The sequence below is a fragment of the Aedes aegypti genome, chromosome 2, assembly GCF_002204515.2.
Source record: "Aedes aegypti strain LVP_AGWG chromosome 2, AaegL5.0 Primary Assembly, whole genome shotgun sequence".
NCBI classification, from domain to species: domain Eukaryota; kingdom Metazoa; phylum Arthropoda; class Insecta; order Diptera; family Culicidae; genus Aedes; species Aedes aegypti.
In genome coordinates this window covers 196,128,008-196,147,224 of record NC_035108.1, presented here as the reverse complement: position 1 = coordinate 196,147,224, position 19,217 = coordinate 196,128,008, and the positions used below count along the sequence as shown (strand labels likewise).

The 19,217-nt window shown below is 42.6% G+C and overlaps 1 protein-coding gene across 8 annotated transcripts in view; it reads right to left on the bottom strand.

The window, feature by feature from the left end:
- Positions 1-19,217, bottom strand: part of LOC5578843 (homeodomain-interacting protein kinase 2) — a 312,570-nt gene that overhangs the window by 277,837 nt on the left and 15,516 nt on the right. For all 8 annotated transcript variants that reach the window (XM_021843605.1, XM_021843610.1, XM_021843613.1 and 5 more), the window contains one exon: positions 13,251-13,838. In XM_021843605.1, coding sequence (XP_021699297.1) covers positions 13,251-13,838 — 588 coding nt within the window. The remainder of the gene's footprint in view (positions 1-13,250; positions 13,839-19,217) is intronic.

The window sequence follows — 19,217 nt, the reverse complement described above, 5'->3', positions numbered from 1 at the left end:
ATACACTCTTTTTGCATGAAACATAAAACTATACAAGATACCCACCGTATTTTTTTCATAGTAAGCTAAGTAAAATCCTAAACGCGTCTTATTTCAATGTTGAGTGACGGGTCTATTTAAAGTCTTGCAGATTTACCTATTGGAAAAATTCCTTCGAAATACATAGCATAAATAATTGCCTCGGAGCTCTTCTTGGAATTCATTTTAGTATACTTCAAAAAATGTTTCATACGGAGTTTTCACATAATTTTTCCTAAACATTGTTTTAAAACTCAACGTTTGGAAATGGAATGTGTGTAAAAATATTTCTTACTGTATGAAAACCAAGAAATTTTCTTCAGTTTACATGGATATTTTTTGCTGGGTTTTTAGCGCAGAAGTATTCATAAATTACATCACATGAAGTTGTGAATAAATCTCATAAATTATTCCTATACCTAAGGGATGATTTAATGCTTCAAAATGATTTTGGTGAAATTCCTAGTCAAGTTGCTGAAAATCTCGTGAGCAAATTTTGAAGTTTATCTCGAGACATACTGAAGATAAAAATGGAATGAATTCAACAAGGACTAAAAGAAGATAATTATTGAATTAATTACTTGAAAAATAAAAATATTCTATTAGAATTTTGAGTGACGTTTGTGGTCGAGTTCAAGTTCAAGCAAAAATCAGTTTTAATTTAGACGCAAAACCCTTTCGGTGTACCCAGTATGTTTCTGGAACAATTTATGAAATTATTGTTTGGAAATTTTTGAAAGAAAAGTTTTACAGTCATCTCTCCCTTACTCGACATTGAAGGGACTATCGAGTTAGGGAGGTATCGAGTTACAGAACACAAAAGCAGTGCAACTGCGTTCCAAAGGACCATCGAGTTAGCCATGAAAACCAACTTTTACTATGGTTCTCTAACTCGATATCGAGATACGGAATATCGAGTAAGGGAGAGTTAACTGTAACAGGAATCCATAGATTAATTTTTGAAATAGTATTGAGAGAAATTCTCGGAGGAATTCATGAATGAACCTACACACATGTTTTTTTTTGTCATAAACTCGGCTGTATGAATCCCGTTTTTTTTTTAATTTTAAGAATGATTTAACTAGCGAGTTGCCAAGTTGCTAAGTAACGAAACACAGTTTTATGATACTTGAGATCACTGTGCATAACTCGTTTAATATTTGGCATATTAAATTGAGTTTTTATGGAAGAATTTTAAGAATCACCTCTAGAAAACACCTTTAAATTTTGTTGAGGAATGTCTGGAGATTTTCGAGGTACAGCCAGGAACGATTTATAGAATAATTTCAGGAATAATTGGAGAAACACGTTGGAGAAATATCTGGAGGATTATGAATGATATCTCGAGTGGAATTCCTGTGGGAAATACGAGGAGTCCGATTACTCTAATGATAATATTCTGCTGACAATAAATTTTGTAGAACCTTTTTGAGTTTCCCAACAGATTTGATATACCCTTCGAAAAATTTATGGCAAGAAGTTTTTCAAAAAGCTGATTGTTTGGAACACTTCATAAGTTTTCCAATCTATCATCATGCAAAAATTATATAAATATGAGTGCTGCAGACAATCTTTTAAGAATACAAACACATGATAAATTCCCGTAATATTATTTTTAGCATCGTCCAAAGGGGAGGAGGCATTCCCATTGCCCCCTCTAGCTATGCCCATGCGTGCATGACATTAAACATCATCATCATTTTTAATGAAAATATGGTAGAACATGGCGAAAACAATTTTTTGATAAATTTAAAACAAGCCGACAAAATCAGGTCAAAAAGCTGACAAAATCGGGGGAAGACATCGGGGGCTGACAATATCGGGTCAGTACTGTATAATTGTTTACTACAGTGATACCTCCATGAGTCGATGTTCCATGACTCGATATCGACTCATGGAACCATACTAAAAACATAATTTCATGGTTACTATGATGGTCCCTAGAAGCAGCTTTCCAAAGAATTGCTGTTCCATGACTCGATATTTCCATGAGTCGATGGTCCCTTCAATATCGACTCATGGAGGTTTCACTGTATGTGTTAAAAAAATACAAAATTTGACATTTTTTGTTAAAATAGGCTATATTTAATGCCTTAAGGAATCGTACACAGTTTTAATTTAAAGTTATTTCCAACATTCAGTTCAAATTTCGGATCCATCATTTCGCTAAAAGCAGAGCCACCCTCATCAAAATTGCTAACCAATCAGTGCTGTCTCCAATTGCTTTTAAGCTTCTGACCAACTTTGCTGAAGACACGAACATTCTAAGTGGTCAGGTTCATGAGCCAGAGCCGTCTAAAATATAACAAATTTACATGCACACTAGCGCCACGTAGTGGCAAAACTTCTAACCAATCAGTGCTGCCTCAGATTGCTTTTAAGCTTCTGAACAACTTTGCTGAAGACACGAACATTCTAAGTTGTCAGGTTCATGAGCTAGAGCCGTCTAAAATATGACCAATTTACATGCACACTAGCGCCACGTAGCGGCAGAATTGCTAACCAATCAGTGCTGCCTCAGATTGCTTTTAAGCTTCTGAACAACTTTGCTGGAGACACGAACATTCTAAGTGTGTTACTGCTAGGTTGGACAACACGTGGGCTACCAGGACAAAGACCTCGGCAAGCTTGGCTAAGTAACGGCCTGCCTTTTGAGGTTCCCAAGTAACCAGTAAGCACGATAATGCGGCACGGTAACAGCATTATATGCGCATATAGGGTAATCATTTGATGCTTGTCAGTTTTATATACGCATATAATGCTATTATAATGCCAGAAAAGGCGAAATAGCGTGCCATTATAATGCGAAGATATAACCGTGCTTCTCGGCATCACTAGTGCTGATATAAGACCACGTGAGAAACGTCAGTTGTTTTCGCCAGGTTTTTCGGGCGAATATTTTGTGCTTTCGCGTACGCAGCCAGAGAGCTTTCGCGTATGCGGCCAAGCAGCTGGTACACGAGGTAAATAAATAAATGAATGAAAATGGAAACCTCGAATAGTATGCAAAATGTAATAAAATGATTGAGATAGTACTTCTCCGTATCAGACTTATTCATTTTGGTGGTTTTAATCCTTTTGAGGACTTGAAATTGCCACATATTGATCCTTGTTTTATGATGATGAAATTCCTCATTTTGCGTCTCGAACCTGCGACACCTGTATTGTTGAGTTGTTGAAGTTCTGCTCCTTTGCTCCTTCGCCCACATAAGATGAATAGTATTGGAAAGAAAAGTGACCAATTTAAACCACCACTTTTCCCCGTCATAAAAGCTGCAATTGTAGTAGTGAGAAGACTTATGTTTGACTCCCTCTCACCACTATATGTAAACACAAAGCACGTGGTATATCTGTCAAAACACTGGATGGCATTTAAACAGGCCCTGTATGCGAATATAGAGCCAATATAGTGCTTATTTAATGCCCGTATGCATCAGGCTTAGAAGCATTAATGATGCTGTAATAGGGTTTCTATGCAGCGGAAGTGCTGTTATAGGGTGTGTAAGCATTTGTGGTGCTATTATAATGCATGTACGCATTTATGATGCTGATTAAGGGCTTATTATTAGTGCTTATGGTTACTTGGGTTGGGTGCGTCAAGGACCTCTTTTCTTGGCTAGCGCGATCTGGAGCACCTCTCTGGTCTCAAGGTCGGCTGGAGTACTCTATTAGGCTAATCAGACCTCGGATATTGGGATGGGTGTAAATGAAAGCTTTGGTGATTTATAATGTAGCCTGTTTTTTTTTTTTTTTTTTTTTTGTCATGCATCTCTAGGAGTTAAAAAAAAATCTTCTCAAGACTGGCCTGTATTTGTTCATGCTCATGCCACAGTGTATGGTTTGGCACTGTGTGGGATTCGCAATGGGGCGCCTACCCACTAAAAAACAGTCTCCTAGGTACACCGTCACCGTAAAGAATTCTTCTCCGGCACCACCTTGCGGTATTACTTCGAAGAAGAGGCGACACATGCTACGCGCACCCTTCATTAAGCCCTTCGGCTCCATCATTAATTTGTTAGTTCCATTATTAATTTGTTTTGCTTTCAGCGAATGCCATGCCATGCTGAGCCCTTCGGCTCCCATTAATAATTTGTTAGTATTCCTAGTTTGTGATCTAAACATGCCATATTCAGCCATTCGGCTCACGATACCATGGGTGCCAGAAACTCCTTGACGAAGGAAGTTCTCTCGGTGCTGGACGCGTGCCATTTAGCACTCCAGGTTCTCGCGCACTACTCGGATAGTCCCCGGCGGTGAATCTACCCTACCCCGACGAAGACTTCCCCGGAGGTGGAAGTTCTTCCGGTACCGATGCTGCCCGGATAGGTGCCAAGGTCGATCCTGCGATTCCGGTTGGTGGATGACTTCCGGTTCACAGGTGCCCTGACGACCAATTTGGCAAGACAATTTACACCGTCTTCAGCTCAAGGCTGCACAGACTGAACAATCACAAACATTAGGCAACGGACAACACGAAACACCCAGTATGAATTTTTCGTTTGACGAAAAGTTTCTACCGACTGGAGTGGGAATCGAACCCACACTTCATGGCACAATATGCCTTAACGACTGACGCCGCTAACCGCACGGCCACGAAGCCTACAACTTCCGGTGCTTTTCCACGATCTACTCGGTCCGGTCCCCGATCATGCATACCTACCGGTTGGGTGCCGAGGTCGGTTCGGCGATTCCGGTTGGAGACTGACTTCCGGTTTACCGGCACCTCAACGACCCAGAACCAGTACTGCGTCGCGTTCTGCTCGGTCTTGTCCCTGGCGGTGGATCTAGCCATTTAGCTCTCCAGCATTTGTGCGCGGCTCGGGCAGTATACGACCGGGCTACGAAACCCGACCCGAGTTGTCGCCGTGCGCACTTGCTTGTTCCTCCCTCCACTTCCGCTGAAGCAATGACATTATTTTCGTCACCACCATGTTCACCGCGTTCCACATCACCTCATCGCTACACATTCTATCCACTACGTTGTCTACGGTTACGTCAGCACCGCAGACCGCTGTCATCTCGCTACGTTCCGCAGCAAAACGTGGACACTCGAAAATGACGTGTTCCGGCGACTCCTCTACGACTGGGCACTCAGCGCAGAGCGGCGACTCTGCGTGGCCGAACCTGTGCAGATATTTCTTGAAGCAGCCGTGACCTGACAAGAACTGCGTCAAGTGGAAGTTGACTTCTCCATGGGACCTGCTCACCCATTTCGCCAGATTTGGAATAAGGCGATAAGTCCACCTTCCCTTCTCAGTGGTATCCCACTCGCGTTGCCATTTCACCATCGTGTCGGCTCGGGCAATCTTCCGGGCTCCTCTAGTACTACTAGCTTCGTAGCACTCCTTATCCTCTTCCAAAACGTAGCCGATAGGGGCCATTCCGGCAATCACGCATACTGCCTCCGAAGATATAGTTCGATAGGCACTCGCTACCCGCATGGCCATCAGCCTATACGTGCTGCTAAGCTTGACTCGGTTCCTCTTCGTCTTCATTGCGGTTCCCCACGCCGGGCTAGCGTACCTCAGGATCGACGTAGCCACGCTAGACAATAGCCTCCGCTTACTGCTGCAAATCGCCGAGTTATTCGGCATGATCCTGGACAGCGCCGTGGCTGCCCTCGCTGCTTTCTCGCACGCGTAATCGACATGGCAGTTAAAGTTCAGCCGATCGTCGATCATTACGCCGAGGTGTTTTAGCTCCCGCTTTGAGGCTATGGTGTGTTCTCCCACTGTAATGTCAGCCTTTTGCACCACTTTTCGGTTGCTGATAAGCAACAGCTCCGTTTTTTGGTGGGCTATCACCAGTTTCTTCTCGTACATCCAGTTTTCGACTGCGTCCACTGCTTCTGTAGCGAGAACCTCCACCCTTTCCAGTGAGTCACCAATGACCACAAGCGTGATGTCGTCTGCAAATCCAACGATTTTGACGCCTGTTGGCAGCCTAAGCGTCAGCACTCCGTCGTACATAGCATTCCACAACGTTGGACCCAGGATAGAGCCCTGTGGAACTCCCGCATTTACCGACCTCGACTTCTGTCCTTCGCTAGTGCTGTAGCTCAAGACCCGGTTTTCGAAGTAGCTTCCTAGTATCTTGCACAGATAATCCGGAACCTTCATTTTATGTAACGCCACAGCAATGGCTTCCCAGCTTGCACTGTTAAAGGCGTTTCTCACATCTATCGTCACAACAGCACAGTAACGGTTACCTCTTCGTTTTTTTGTCCTTGCTTTGTCGGCTGTGTCAATCACTGATTTGATGGCATCTACCGTTGACCTTCCTTTCCGGAATCCAAACTGCCACTCCGACAGTCCACGCTCTCCCTCAGTGAACGCCATCAGTCTATTGAGGATGATCCTCTCCAACAGCTTTCCGAGTGTGTCGAGCAAACATATCGGCCGAAACGAGCCTGGATCACCGGGGGGCTTACCCGGTTTCGGTAGCAGAACCAGTTTTTGCCTTTTCCACTGTGCTGGGAAATGTCCCTCATCTAAGCAGATCTGGAGTGATGTCCGGAACATATCTGGGTTGGCCGTGATAGCTGCTTTCAACGCTACGTTGGGGATACCATCAGGGCCAGGCGCTTTCTTCGGCTTCATTTTCTTGGCCGCCTCTATGAGCTCCTCATTGGTAATGATTGCTCTTTCTTCACCTTCCTGGCCATACGGTGTCGGTGGCCAGACCGTTGGCGCGTGTTGTGGGAACAACCCGTCGACGATAATCTGCAACTTCTCTGGGCATGTTTCAGCGGGTACGGCTGGACCACTGATCTTGGCCATCGCCACCCTGTATGCATCTCCCCACGGATTTGCATTGGCATCGCGACACAGCTCCTTGAAGCACGTTCTCTTGCTCAGCGAAATTTCTCTTTTCAGATCCGCTTTCGCCGCCCTCAATGTTACTCTTCGCTCTTCCCTCTCACCATCGGTTTTGGCTCTTTGCATCCGTCTCCTGGCTTGGAGACATCTTTTGCGGAGGTTGCCAAGTGTCTCATTCCACCAGTATACCGGACGACGTCTGTATTTCGGCTCGACCTTCCGTGGCATGGCAATGTCGCATGCTCGTACCATCGCAGCCGTTAACTCCTCCGATCTCAAGTTCAGAACCTGCTCTTCTCTTCTGAGGGCTTCCACGAAAAGCTCTTCGTTAAAACGTTTCGTTTTCCACATCTGCTCATGAGGTGTACTCGCTCTCTGTGAGCATTGTGTTCTTCCACCAATTCTATACCGGACCTCCTGATGATCGCTATGAGTGTACCCATCGCAGACTCTCCAGTTCAGGCTTCCCGTCAACACAGGACTACAGAAAGTGATGTCGATTATTGATTCCCGGCCATCTCTACGGTAGGTGCTGGTTGTTCCTTCGTTACCCAAGTCTACGTCCAGCCTTGCCAGCGCTTCTAGTAGACTACGCCCTCTTGGGTTGGTGAGACGGCTGCCCCACTCAACTGCCCAAGCATTGAAGTCGCCAGCGATGACGACTGGTCTCCGGTCGGCTAGCTTATCGGTTAGCTCGTCCAGCATCTCGTTGAACTGGTCCAATGTCCAGCGGGGGGGTGCGTAGCAGCTGCACACGTACACCTCGTTAACCTTTGCAATAACGAAGCCTTCGTCCGCCTGGAACACTATTTCCTGGATAGGATACCTCCCCATCGTCCAGATTGCCGCTGTCTTCGCCTTATCAGCGATCCAGTTACCGTTTCCAGCTGGTACTCGATACGGCTCGGCAAGGATAGCTACGTCGCACTTCGATTCCGATACGGACTTCCACAGCAGCTGTTGCGCTGTGTCACAGTGGTTGAGGTTTAGCTGAGTTACCTCCACTGCGGTTTAGAATTTCTCGCTCGCTTGAAGGCCGGGCACTTAGGGCCTCCCGTCGCGTGTCTGTTGCGACTTTTGTCCTTGCAGATCAGGCACCTTTGCTTATTGTTGCAATCCTGCGCCTTGTGACCTTCGTCGCCACACCATCTACAGAGCTTACTTCTGTCTGGTCCTTCGCAGTTTCGTGCCAGGTGGCCGTATTCCAGGCACCTGTAGCATCCCTCCGGTCTCTGGGAGATCTTCAGTGGACATACTGAACAACCGACCCGAATTTTCCCGACTTCCAGCGCTTTGTTGGCTGCGTCTACTGGGAGCTTTATCGACGCCGCCTGTGTTCCAAGCGGTGCTCTTCTTAGCCGTACTGTCATCTGCACCGTTTCCAGATCGCACTGTTCCTTTATGGCGGTCCTCACTTCCTCTTCGGTGGTGATCCAATCCAGATCCCGCAATTGGAGTGTCACTTCAGGGCACATGGCTTTCACCTGCACCTTTTCGCCCATGACTCTCTCGGTTAGCTCTTTGTATGTTGAGCTTTTGTTCACCGAGTCTTTTTTTAGCTCGATGAGCATGTCTCCCGTCTGGGTGCGTCTGATCTTCTGAACGTCGGCACCAAACTCCTTTAGTTGAGGGTCCGTCCTCATGGCCCGCAAGACTTCAGCATAAGTGTCCTCGCTAGTTTTGACGACAACAGCTTCGCATTTTGCCTTCTTCCTGATTGGCCTTTGCTTTCTGGCACTCTCCTGTTTGCCTCTCTTCTTCTTGTTCCGGACCTCTTGCCATGGGATATCGCCGGGTCCCCCACTGAGCACTTCATCCGCCGGTTTTGGATTTGCATTTTTCGGCTTCTTGGGTACAGCCTGTCTTTCGTCTCCTGGTGACGACCTATGTCTTTTAGGGGTGAAACTTGGCGTAGTTCCTATTCCCGCTGACCTTTCTTTCCCCTTGCTATCTTTCCGAGGGGCTATGCCGGTTTTTGCCGGCTGCACTACCGCAGCTGCCAGGGCCTTTTTGGTCGCCGCTAACTCGGTTTCAACAGCATCAATCCTCTGCATCACTTTCCTCCAGTCCTTGACGGCGGATCCGAGGGTTCCTTGAATCCTTGCCACGAGGTCCTTAATGTCTTTGTGCACGTTGTGCCTCTTATCGACGAATTCCCGAAGCTCATCTACGACGGTTTTCGCCGCTTCCACCTTCGATTGGCTCGGGGGTAACTTCCACGCACTTTGCAGCTGATGTTGCTGCTGTCTCTCACGCTGCTCCTGCTCACTTTGCGACTTATCCCGCCGCTCCTGTTCACGTGTTCGCTGCTCGTGCAGCTCATCTTCGCCATGCTGGTGTTCCAGCTGCTGCTGTTCCAGCTCCTGCTGTTGGCCTTGCTTCGGTGGCGACCTCGGCAAGCCACTTTTTGCGAACGGATTCGCTGCTTCACCTACGTTGATGTTATTCACTTCCATGCTTAAGGGTCCCCCCTCCAAGCCGCTATCTCCACCCGTCGTAGGTAGTCGTCCTTGTGATCCCGTGGGTATCTTTGCTTGCAGTGAGGTCCACGCGAGGGCTGACACGGTCCTTCATGGGGTACCGGGTTCAGAGCCAGATCGACGCTAGTCAGGAATATCCATCTGAGCCTACTTCCACCAGCTAAGGTGGCGAGCTTTGAACGTACTAGGAGGCCTGCCACGGTTTTAACGGGACGGGGGCAACCGTTCCATTAGCCCACCTGCCGTTTCAGAATAGTGTCACCCATTCTTACTAAGGAAGTGGAATAGAGCGATTGTCAGCTCTATAGCGTCGTGTTGATACAGTCCTTGACCTTGTCCTTGTCCTTGCAGCCAGTATGCCGTAATTAGGATCTTACTGGCATCGATCCTAATGTGCCGGTTGGCACTCCAATGGTTGGGCTATGGTTATATGGTTATAATGTAGCCTGTATATTGCCCTCAATGTACATATCTGTGTGGGTGGGTGTGCAGTGTAGTGTCGTTATATCTAATTACCTAACCGGCCGGTATATTCAGGGATCTCTGCAGGGATGGTGGCACGGTATACTACGGAGCAGGTTCGACGGAGCTGACAGCGTGGAAAAGCTGAACGGGGTGCTGGGAATGGACGCTCGTTGGCCTCGATTCCTAAGAACGACCCGTCCTGGAGGTTAGCGTCCTTCGAAACCGGGTCGTCGGCCACGGGATTCTACGTACTCGGTCACTTGGTCTTGGAGCAGGCTTCGTTCTACTACCAACCTGGATTCAAATGCCCTAGTGGGCTCTAAGGGACTCAATCCGGAAGGAGTTTCCAAAATTAAACTCCACGGGTCCTAAATTCACGAATATAACCTTTTAGGGTCTAGCAATTTTTCTGCAGTCACAGGCATACCTGATTCGCTTCTTCGCTGCTTACTTCTCTTTCTTAACTCTCTTAACTTCCACTTTCTTAACTCTTTTATCTTCTTGTTAATTTTCTTTTAAATTTCAACGTCCACTTCGAATTGGATCCTTATAGGAAATAGACCGAATCTATCCTTCTCCGATGCCTAATCCCTCTATCGTTGGGTAGTATTTTTCTCTTACTTTTCCTCCACTGAACTCTAAATGTTATACATTTACTGATAGCTAGTTTTTATTGTAGTGTAGTGTACTAAATTTATATCAGGTGTAGGGGTGTTTTTATGGCATGCAATATGATTTAAAATTCAAATTTACGGAGACATATAAATAATAATAATAGAAAAAACAAAAACTTACAAACTAACAGGCTTATTGTTACAAACGGTAAGAAGTGGTCAGGTTCATGAGCCAGAGCCGTCTAAAATATGACCAATTTACATGCACACTAGCGCAACGTAGCGGCAAAATTGCTAACCAATCAGTGCTGCCTCAGATTGCTTTTAAGCTTCTGACCAACTTTGCTAAAGACACGAACATTCTAAGTGGTCAGGTTCATGAGCCAGAGCCGTCTAAAATATGACCAATTTACATGCACACTAGCGCCACGTAGCGGCAAAACTGCTAACCAATCAGTGCTGCCTCAGATTGCTTTTAAGCTTCTGACCAACTTTGCTGAAGACACGAACATTCTAAGTGGTCAGGTTCATGAGCCAGAGCCGTCTAAAATATGACCAATTTACATGCACACTAGCGCCACGTAGCGGCAAAACTGCTAACCAATCAGTGCTGCCTCAGATTGCTTTTAAGCTTCTGACCAACTTTGCTGAAGACACGAACATTCTAAGTGGTCAGGTTCATGAGCTAGAGCCGTCTAAAATATGACCAATTTACATGCACACTAGTGCCACGTAGCGGCAAAATTGCTAACCAATCAGTGCTGCCGCAGATTGCCTTTAAGCTTCTGACCAACTTTGCTGAAGACACGAACATTCTAAGTGGTCAGGTTCATGAGCTAGAGCCGTCTAAAATATGACCAATTTACATGCACACTAGCGCCACGTAGCGGCAAAATGGCGCATTAAAAATTTCAGCTGATGAACGCCGTAAGGCTTCTGAACAACTTTGCTGAAGACCGCAGCTTTCTAGAAAGTAAGGTTTCCAAGATATTGCGTCATTAGTGTAATAGCTTACGGGTGATGCTAAACTTTTTGGGGTGCTGCAATATTCAATTGAGGTGTTGCAATACTAGATGATGCGATTCCATACTTATGGCGGGTAGTGTAAATCATGAAATTCATAAATTGGTTAGGTCATAATATCAGGATCACAAATCATGGTTCCTGGAGTCAAAATCATGATTCCTCATAAGCGTAACATCCAGTGTGAAAACACTAAGCGGTGCACTTTGCTTCATCTCATCCGCATCGATCACTCTTAATTCAAGATGACGAAGCGGTTGAGTGGTAGAGTACGTGGCTAATAATCTGAAGGTTCTTGGCTCGAATCTCAATGTATACTATTTTTAACTTTTTTTTTATTTTGTCGATCATAAACGGATGCGCGACTCAGCATTTTTGGCATTTGAATCATGATTCCGAGCAATCACAACAAAAACCTAACGCGTGTGTTGCGTTACGACAATCTGACTCATGATATCATGAGTCCAAATCATGGTGTATTTTCATAAGATGAAAACACACTTAAATCATGATATCATGATTCATAATCTTGTTTTTGGATTCTGATTTCTACCCATGAAGGATGGACTAAGAGTAAAGATGAGCCAGGATAAGCTGTCAATTTCTGACCAAACACTTCAAAATTGTTCATCAATGTCTAGGCGGCCTACGTATGACAGTATCATCCGCGATGCTATGGAGGACCATTAACACTTCAGTCGTCGCGCTGTTGTATTTTGTACAACAGTGGTGAAAAAACCTCGCTTATCGTACATAGCATCAGCGTGGTGGTTCTAACGGTGGCAAACCGCGCAACGACTGAAGGGTTAACAGGCTTTCGGTATATGAAAGGAGAAACGCTAAGATATGGGTCTTGATTCAGCCTATTTCTTGTTTCGATCACGATAACCTTTCTGAATGAAGTGTGTAAATAGTAAAGCTCTCAGGTAACAAAATCACTATCAATTCAATAATCTGGGCAAGTAATTTTACGAAAGATACAAATGAAAAGAAGCAGACGGCTTTCTTCTTCTTCTTTCTGGCGTTATGTCCCAACTGGGACAAAGCCTGCTTATCAGATTAGTGTTCTTATAAGCACTTCCACAGTTATTAACTGAGAGCTTTCTTTGCCGATTGACCATTTTTGCATGTGTATATCGTGTGGCAGGTTGCCCTGGGAATCAAGAAAATTTCCTTTACGAAAAGATCCTCGACCAGTGGGATTCGAACCCACGACCCTCAGCATGGTCATGCTGAATAGCTGCGCGTTTACCGCTACGGCTATTTGGGCCCTTAGGAGACGGCTTTGCAATTATCAATTCTGAGCAAATAAAACAAGACATTATTCTTCTATCGTTTATATATAAGCAAGTAGGTGGCGTTCAAAGCATCCGGAAAGCGGCTGATGAGCACCTTACTTGCTTGAATGAAATATCAATTCCCAGCAATGGTCAAATATATTACAGTGGACAGTATGGAAATCCACAGCACGACTTGTTTGCGATAAATTTACAAAAATCGCGAAAATGTTCAAATCATTGACAAATCGAGCAACTATGTTTAAGACATTGAACTCATTTTGAAACCGAGGAAAAAACTGTTGTTAGATGAAAGAAATCAGACGAAAAGTTGTCGCCTAAAGGTGGTCCCGTTGGTCCATCAATCCGAGATGAGTATAAAGTGCTAGTAGAGAGCAGTGGAAAAGCAGTAACACTAAACCCTGCTAATAAAATATCACAGATTTGCATTAAAATCAACGTTGAATCTGCTTCCAACTTCTAATGGCTAATGTAGGTAATACGATAAAAAATTCAAACCGCAAGGGGGGAGGGGCACAATATGATGCTAATTACCTGTTTCTCTCTTGCGCTTAGTCGGAGCTGCTAGTGTTGCTGTTGTCGTCGTTCCCTTTGGAGCTGGTGGCGGTGGTGGATACTTTATATGACCGCCGCCAATACCACTACTGCTGCTACGGCTGCTATTTTCAGCCTGCTGCTGTTGATGGCTCCGGTTGTAGTTCGAGTTTACTGTCGTACTCGCAGCCACCAAATGCTGATGCTGATGCTGAGCTTGACTGTGACGTTGCAAATTACCGTTGCTGTTATCGATGGCGGCAACTGTTGATTCTGCTGCTTTCGATTGATTCTGTCTCTGGGAACTCAATCCACCATCATAGCGCAACGACGATGATGATGATGACGTTTCGTAGATGACAGACGGGGCCAGCAACGATTGTCCACCGTCAATAACGACCGCACTCGATCGGACGACTGCTGGCAGAGGGGCTCCTCGATCTTCTTGTTCTTCTTCTAGAGCTGGAACGACAATCGCAGAGGATTCTTTTTCACCAGGGCGGTTTTGGCGTCGCTGCTGGTACAAATTATGGTGCTGTGGATGTCGCACACTAGTAGCAGCTCTGTCACCGGAGGAATACTGTTGATCTGTGGTAGAGAAAGAAAACGGCATTAATTAGAAAGCCATAAATGAGGAGAGGGTCGTAAAATGAAGCAAATGATAACTTCTTAAACCAATAATCGACACATGCAGAAAATATGAAGCAAAAAGGTAACGATTTCCGTTAATAAAGGACAGACGATGACAGGTTTAGTGCTTCAGGAAGTTCAATTTGGTAACCTGACTAATTTGTGTGCATCGAAAAATTATGGTACCGTATCCCCTTTTGTCCATCGTTGACCTTCTTCATTACTTTGAATCTTTCTCTTGAAATTGTCGTCCAATTCGAAGTTTGCCATTTTTGGACATAAAGCAACATAAAAGTAACCCAAATTAGCTAAGCATACGGCATTGTTTCCAAGACGACGCCACTTTCTTTTTGTGCGGCGCTGACGCCCATCTTCTTTGCTCCGGTTTTCGGAGTCTGTCCGGTCAATCAATTAGAGTCACCAGCACCACGACGCCGCTAGAGAACGCCACCAGCGGATGAGGGAAGTGCTAAATGGGTGAAAATTTACGACTGGAGCTGAATTTAACTTCGAGAGCTCACGGGATGTAGGTATACATGGCAAAACAGGTCTGACGGGATGGGAAGACGACATTTATCCGAGAGTGCAATTTGGGCCGACCGAAGACGAAGACGGCGATTCGGGGCTGATGAAAGAGCTGGTTTCGTTAAAATTGACGCATTTTGGTGGTGCTAATAACCAAATAGCGCTGGAAGATCGAAATAAAATGCTGACATTTTATATGGCAAAAGGAAGGCACACAGTTGGGATCTATTCGGTTCTGCTTGTTCTATTGGCAGATGGAAGAAACAAAAAATCCGTTACGTATAGTTATGTAAAAAGCTAAATGGATCACACATTATTATTAAGGTATATCTGAGCAATCTGAAATTGATAGATATCTTCTTGGATGCGGGTTGCCCATTCAATCATGATGATATTATGATCCTGCGAATTGATGTTTCCCAAACGTTTGATAGAAAATTTTGATAGGGAGCCAACTTCTCAGAGACATTTTAACCTCGTCATGAATTCGCTGAGAATAACTGTAATTCGCTGTAAATCTACAGAAATGCATACAAAATCTCGTTAGGTCCTCACAAGCACTTGGTTTTAAATCGAGGACTAGTCAGGCAAGTAATCCAAGCAAGGCTTCACCGAGATTCAGTATCAATATCTCAATGTGAATCCGAAAAACAGATGTGATTCTTGCACGAATGGCATCAAGTATTTACCATCTTAATAATGCTAAATTTTCTCGATGATAACCTTGGCTAAGAATCTTTGAGTACTCTTCTACAGATTTTTTGAAGGATGTACATGATGTTTCATTCTTCTTTAAAACTGTAATATTTTGCCGCACGAAATTTGTAGCACCTTTTCAAGAAATCAATAAAAAACGTAAGAAGAATCTGTCAGTGGTCTTTCCAGGATACCAACGATTTTACAGAACTCTGATGAAAAATGACTATATAAATTGTTTACAATCCCTATAGCAACTTATCAAATGCGAAGAGGCAGTTGTCAGGCATTAGTGCATTTTCGCCTTTTATAATAATAGAGTCGATCATTTGGATTTCCCGGATTTGCAACTGAGTGTCTTGAAAATAAGAACTTTAGAGACCTCTTCCACGAAAGAAGAGACCAAACAAGAGAGATTGATTCCTCATTGAATCTGACTACTCATTTCCCTAAGAACATTTTTATTGAAGGTTTTTTTATGAATGCCTTATGACATTACGACAAGTATCACTGCTTGTATTACTATATGATTTTTTAAGATTGTATCTACAAATTTCATTAAAAATTAGTTCAGGTGTTTAGGTATAGAAACATCTTCTGGAACATATCTTCTCAAAAAAATCAAATCTTACATCAATCAAATAGCATTTCTAAAAAAATATTTAAGAATAGCTCAAAACTTATTTCAGATGCTCAAAGCTTCCTTTGAAGATTTCATCGGGTTTTTATTCAGTAGTTCTCCAATTATTTCCTAGGATTTCAAGATTTTCGTTTGAATTCGTATTTCATCGAAAGATTTCTCCAAAAATTACTTGAGATTTTTCAGAATTTCCACTAAAAATTTCGTTCAGATTTGGTTGAAGATTTCGAATAGAAATTTCTCTAGTGACGACGTTAGAAATTACTCCAGAAATTATTCTCAAGATCATCAGGAATTCCTCAAAAGATTTTCCAAACATTCGTAAATGAAGTCCTCAGAAAAATCGTAGAGGGATCTTTGAAAAAAATAGTTCAGGGATTTATCCAAAGATTCAGATATTACTTCGGAGATTTCTTCAAGAGTTCATTTAGTGATTAATACCCATGGAATTCGTTAAAGAATTTTCTTAAAAAATTCTCGCGTCTTATTCAAAAGGACCTATCTAACATTGAGAGGCTCTCTTTGTTTACTCTCTCTTCAATCAATAACTAGGCCTAAATTCTTCTGTTGTGTGTGTTTTTTTTTTGTATGGAATGCTAGCCAAGAATATCGTTTTTCGATCTATAGCCAAAAACTTCCCAGCATTGCACTTTTATAATCGAAAGGGAGGAGAAAACCTTTCATTGTTTCATAGGTCCTTTTGAAAAGTTACTCGAGAATTCCTCCAAAATTGTTTTAAATACCTCAAGAATACAACCTGTATTTTTTTTCTAAAAAATATACACAGATATTACCTCAGAGATTGACCTGTTTGACCTAAGAGGGTGATTTTGACCGCCCTTTTTAATACATGTAATCGCTAGTATACACGTCAAAAAACTGACTATTTAGTGGATCTTTACATCATGTTCTTTTGTCACATTGTTTTCGTTAATCTTATGCCCCAATGTCACCTCGCACAACGGTATTTTTCAAGAAATTCTCTAAGTTCTCTAAGATTTTATCCGATGATTCTTACGACAATTCCCTTGGAACATTCTCCAAGACTTTCTTTTAAAACATCTTCAAAAAAAATCAATCAGTAACATCTCCAAAGATGCCTACAGGGATTTCTTAGGGTTTTCTACAAAATTTCCTTGCTGGATTTCAACAAGGAATTTTCCTTATGATAACCTTGAAATTATTCCAGAGATTTATTTAGGAATTTGTAAAGGTTTTTTTTCGAGATATTTTCCTAGGAAGGCTTCCAGGAGTTTTCTTCCAGGCATGTTGCAAAGGGAATGTTAAGATTTTTTTTTTCAGATATTGTTTGAGAAATTTTTTAAACAAAATTCTGTGGCATATTTTTGAAGAAAGCCGTTAAAGTAATCTCTGATGAAGTTTGTGTAAGTTTTTTTAAGTCTTTCTCGATGCATAAGGATTTCTGTAAGAACTCATGATGAAGTTCTTCATGATGAAGTTGGGTCATGATGTAGTTTTAGGAGATTTTCTAGATAGATTTGGGAAACGAATCAATCAAATCTTTGGATAATATCTCGAAAAATATTTTGAAGGAATTCCTTGAAAAACATCGGATAGAATCCCTAATGAAATTTGTGATCGAATGTATTATAGGAAAAATGCTGAAGTGTTAACTGTTATGGACTAGGCCGTCCCTTATTTTTCGAAAATGCGAAATGTTATACGTTCGTCATTGTAAAGTGCTCGTTTTGGTAAGAAAAAAATCAGGTAAAAATTTGAAATCCGTACGTGAACGCTAAGTGGTTCCCCAACGGCCCTGAAAGTATTAGGCGTAAATGACCCCGTGCGCAAAATTGAGCTCGCTGCTCTAGTGCACGCAGCATGAGTACGAAAAGCCACCAGTACAAATTGTCCTGCGCGCGTTTGTAATCAGCATAGAAGTTTGTTTTCTTTGAGATGATTCAGATGTTATGTAACGCAAAATTTGCCAATTTTAGACCTCCTCCCTCCCCCACGTAACAGCTTTTGTATGAAAAATTTAAAATTTTTGTATGGACCGTAACACTACGTAAGACTTCCTCCCTCTCTCTGTTGCGTTACGTAAAATTTAAACGATCCCTTAGTAATTATGAATTTTATGTCAGCGTGCAGTGTTATGAATATATTCACAGTATAAAATATCATTTTACTTAAAATTCTATACTGATTATAAATTTCTTACTAGTGACTTTTCATACTCATGTTGCGTGTACTAGAACAGCAAGCTCGATTTGGCGCACGGCGGTCGTCTACACCTAATACCTTTAGGGTCGTTGGGGGACCACTTAGCGTGCACGTACGGACTTCAATTTTTTACCTGAATTTTTTCTTACCAAAACAAGCACTTTACAATGACGAACTTATAACATTTCGCATTTTTGAAAAATAAGGGACAGCCCATTATGGACCCTTTTATAAACTTTTGAAGATTATATGGGGCTTTTAATAGACTTTATTGAAAAACATCTAGATAGAAGAACTGTAGAAATAATTATTGGATGAAATATTGAAATTATTAAAAAAAAATCTAAAGGAAGCTATCGATAAATCAAAGGTTAAATTTATTGAGGAATCTTTGGGTAAGTTTTTATTAGATTTAATCGTATAACCCTTCAATGAATTTTTAGGAATTGCTGGCAGTAACCTTGGATGAGAAGGCAAAGAAATTCTTTTAGGGTTTCTTGAAAAATCTCTCAAAGGAATTTCTTCAAAAACTCTGAACAAAAAAAAACCTTTTTTTGACGAATTTCTGTAGATTCCTACAGTAACTCCTGGGGTAACAGCTGAAGAATTTGGTTGAAGGATTAATGGAAAGATATCTGGAGTAGTCTTTAGAGCAACTTTCTAAGAATTCCCTGGGGAAGTAGCGTTGTGATGCTCCAGGGTCTCCTGAAGTGAATTCAGGATAATTTGCTCTAAGCATCCCTTGGAAAAAAATCGCTGGAAGAATTTCTGAGAGAATTGGTAGAGAATTTCTGGAGAGATCCCTGTAGGAGTCCCAGAAAATATTCCAGATAAAATCTCTGAAGATAATTAGAATAACTCCTGAAGCTTTGCTTCGAGGAATTGAAAATAAATTCTTAAAGAATCAGTTAAATAATCACGTTATAGTACCTGGCGTCTGTAGACTAGGGCGGTTTAAAATTTAAAAAAGTTTGAAAATCCAATCTTCCATATCTTCCTTGCAATCCTTATCATAAAAATAGTACTCAGTGAAATTTTCAGCTTTCTTGATGGTGATTTAAAGGTGGCCCAAAGACGACGTAGGTGTATATGAAATTTACTATGGAAATATTTTGGAAAATATTCCAAACACGTTTACTGTAATGTAAGTAAAAAGTTATCATCCAAAAGTGGAAACTCGTTCTTCAAATTAAGCAATTAAATCCGATGGATAGATATATTCATGAGTTCGTTTGCTATTGTTTAGCTTTATGTGGGATTATAGCCCTGCAAACATCTTAAAAATCCCAAAC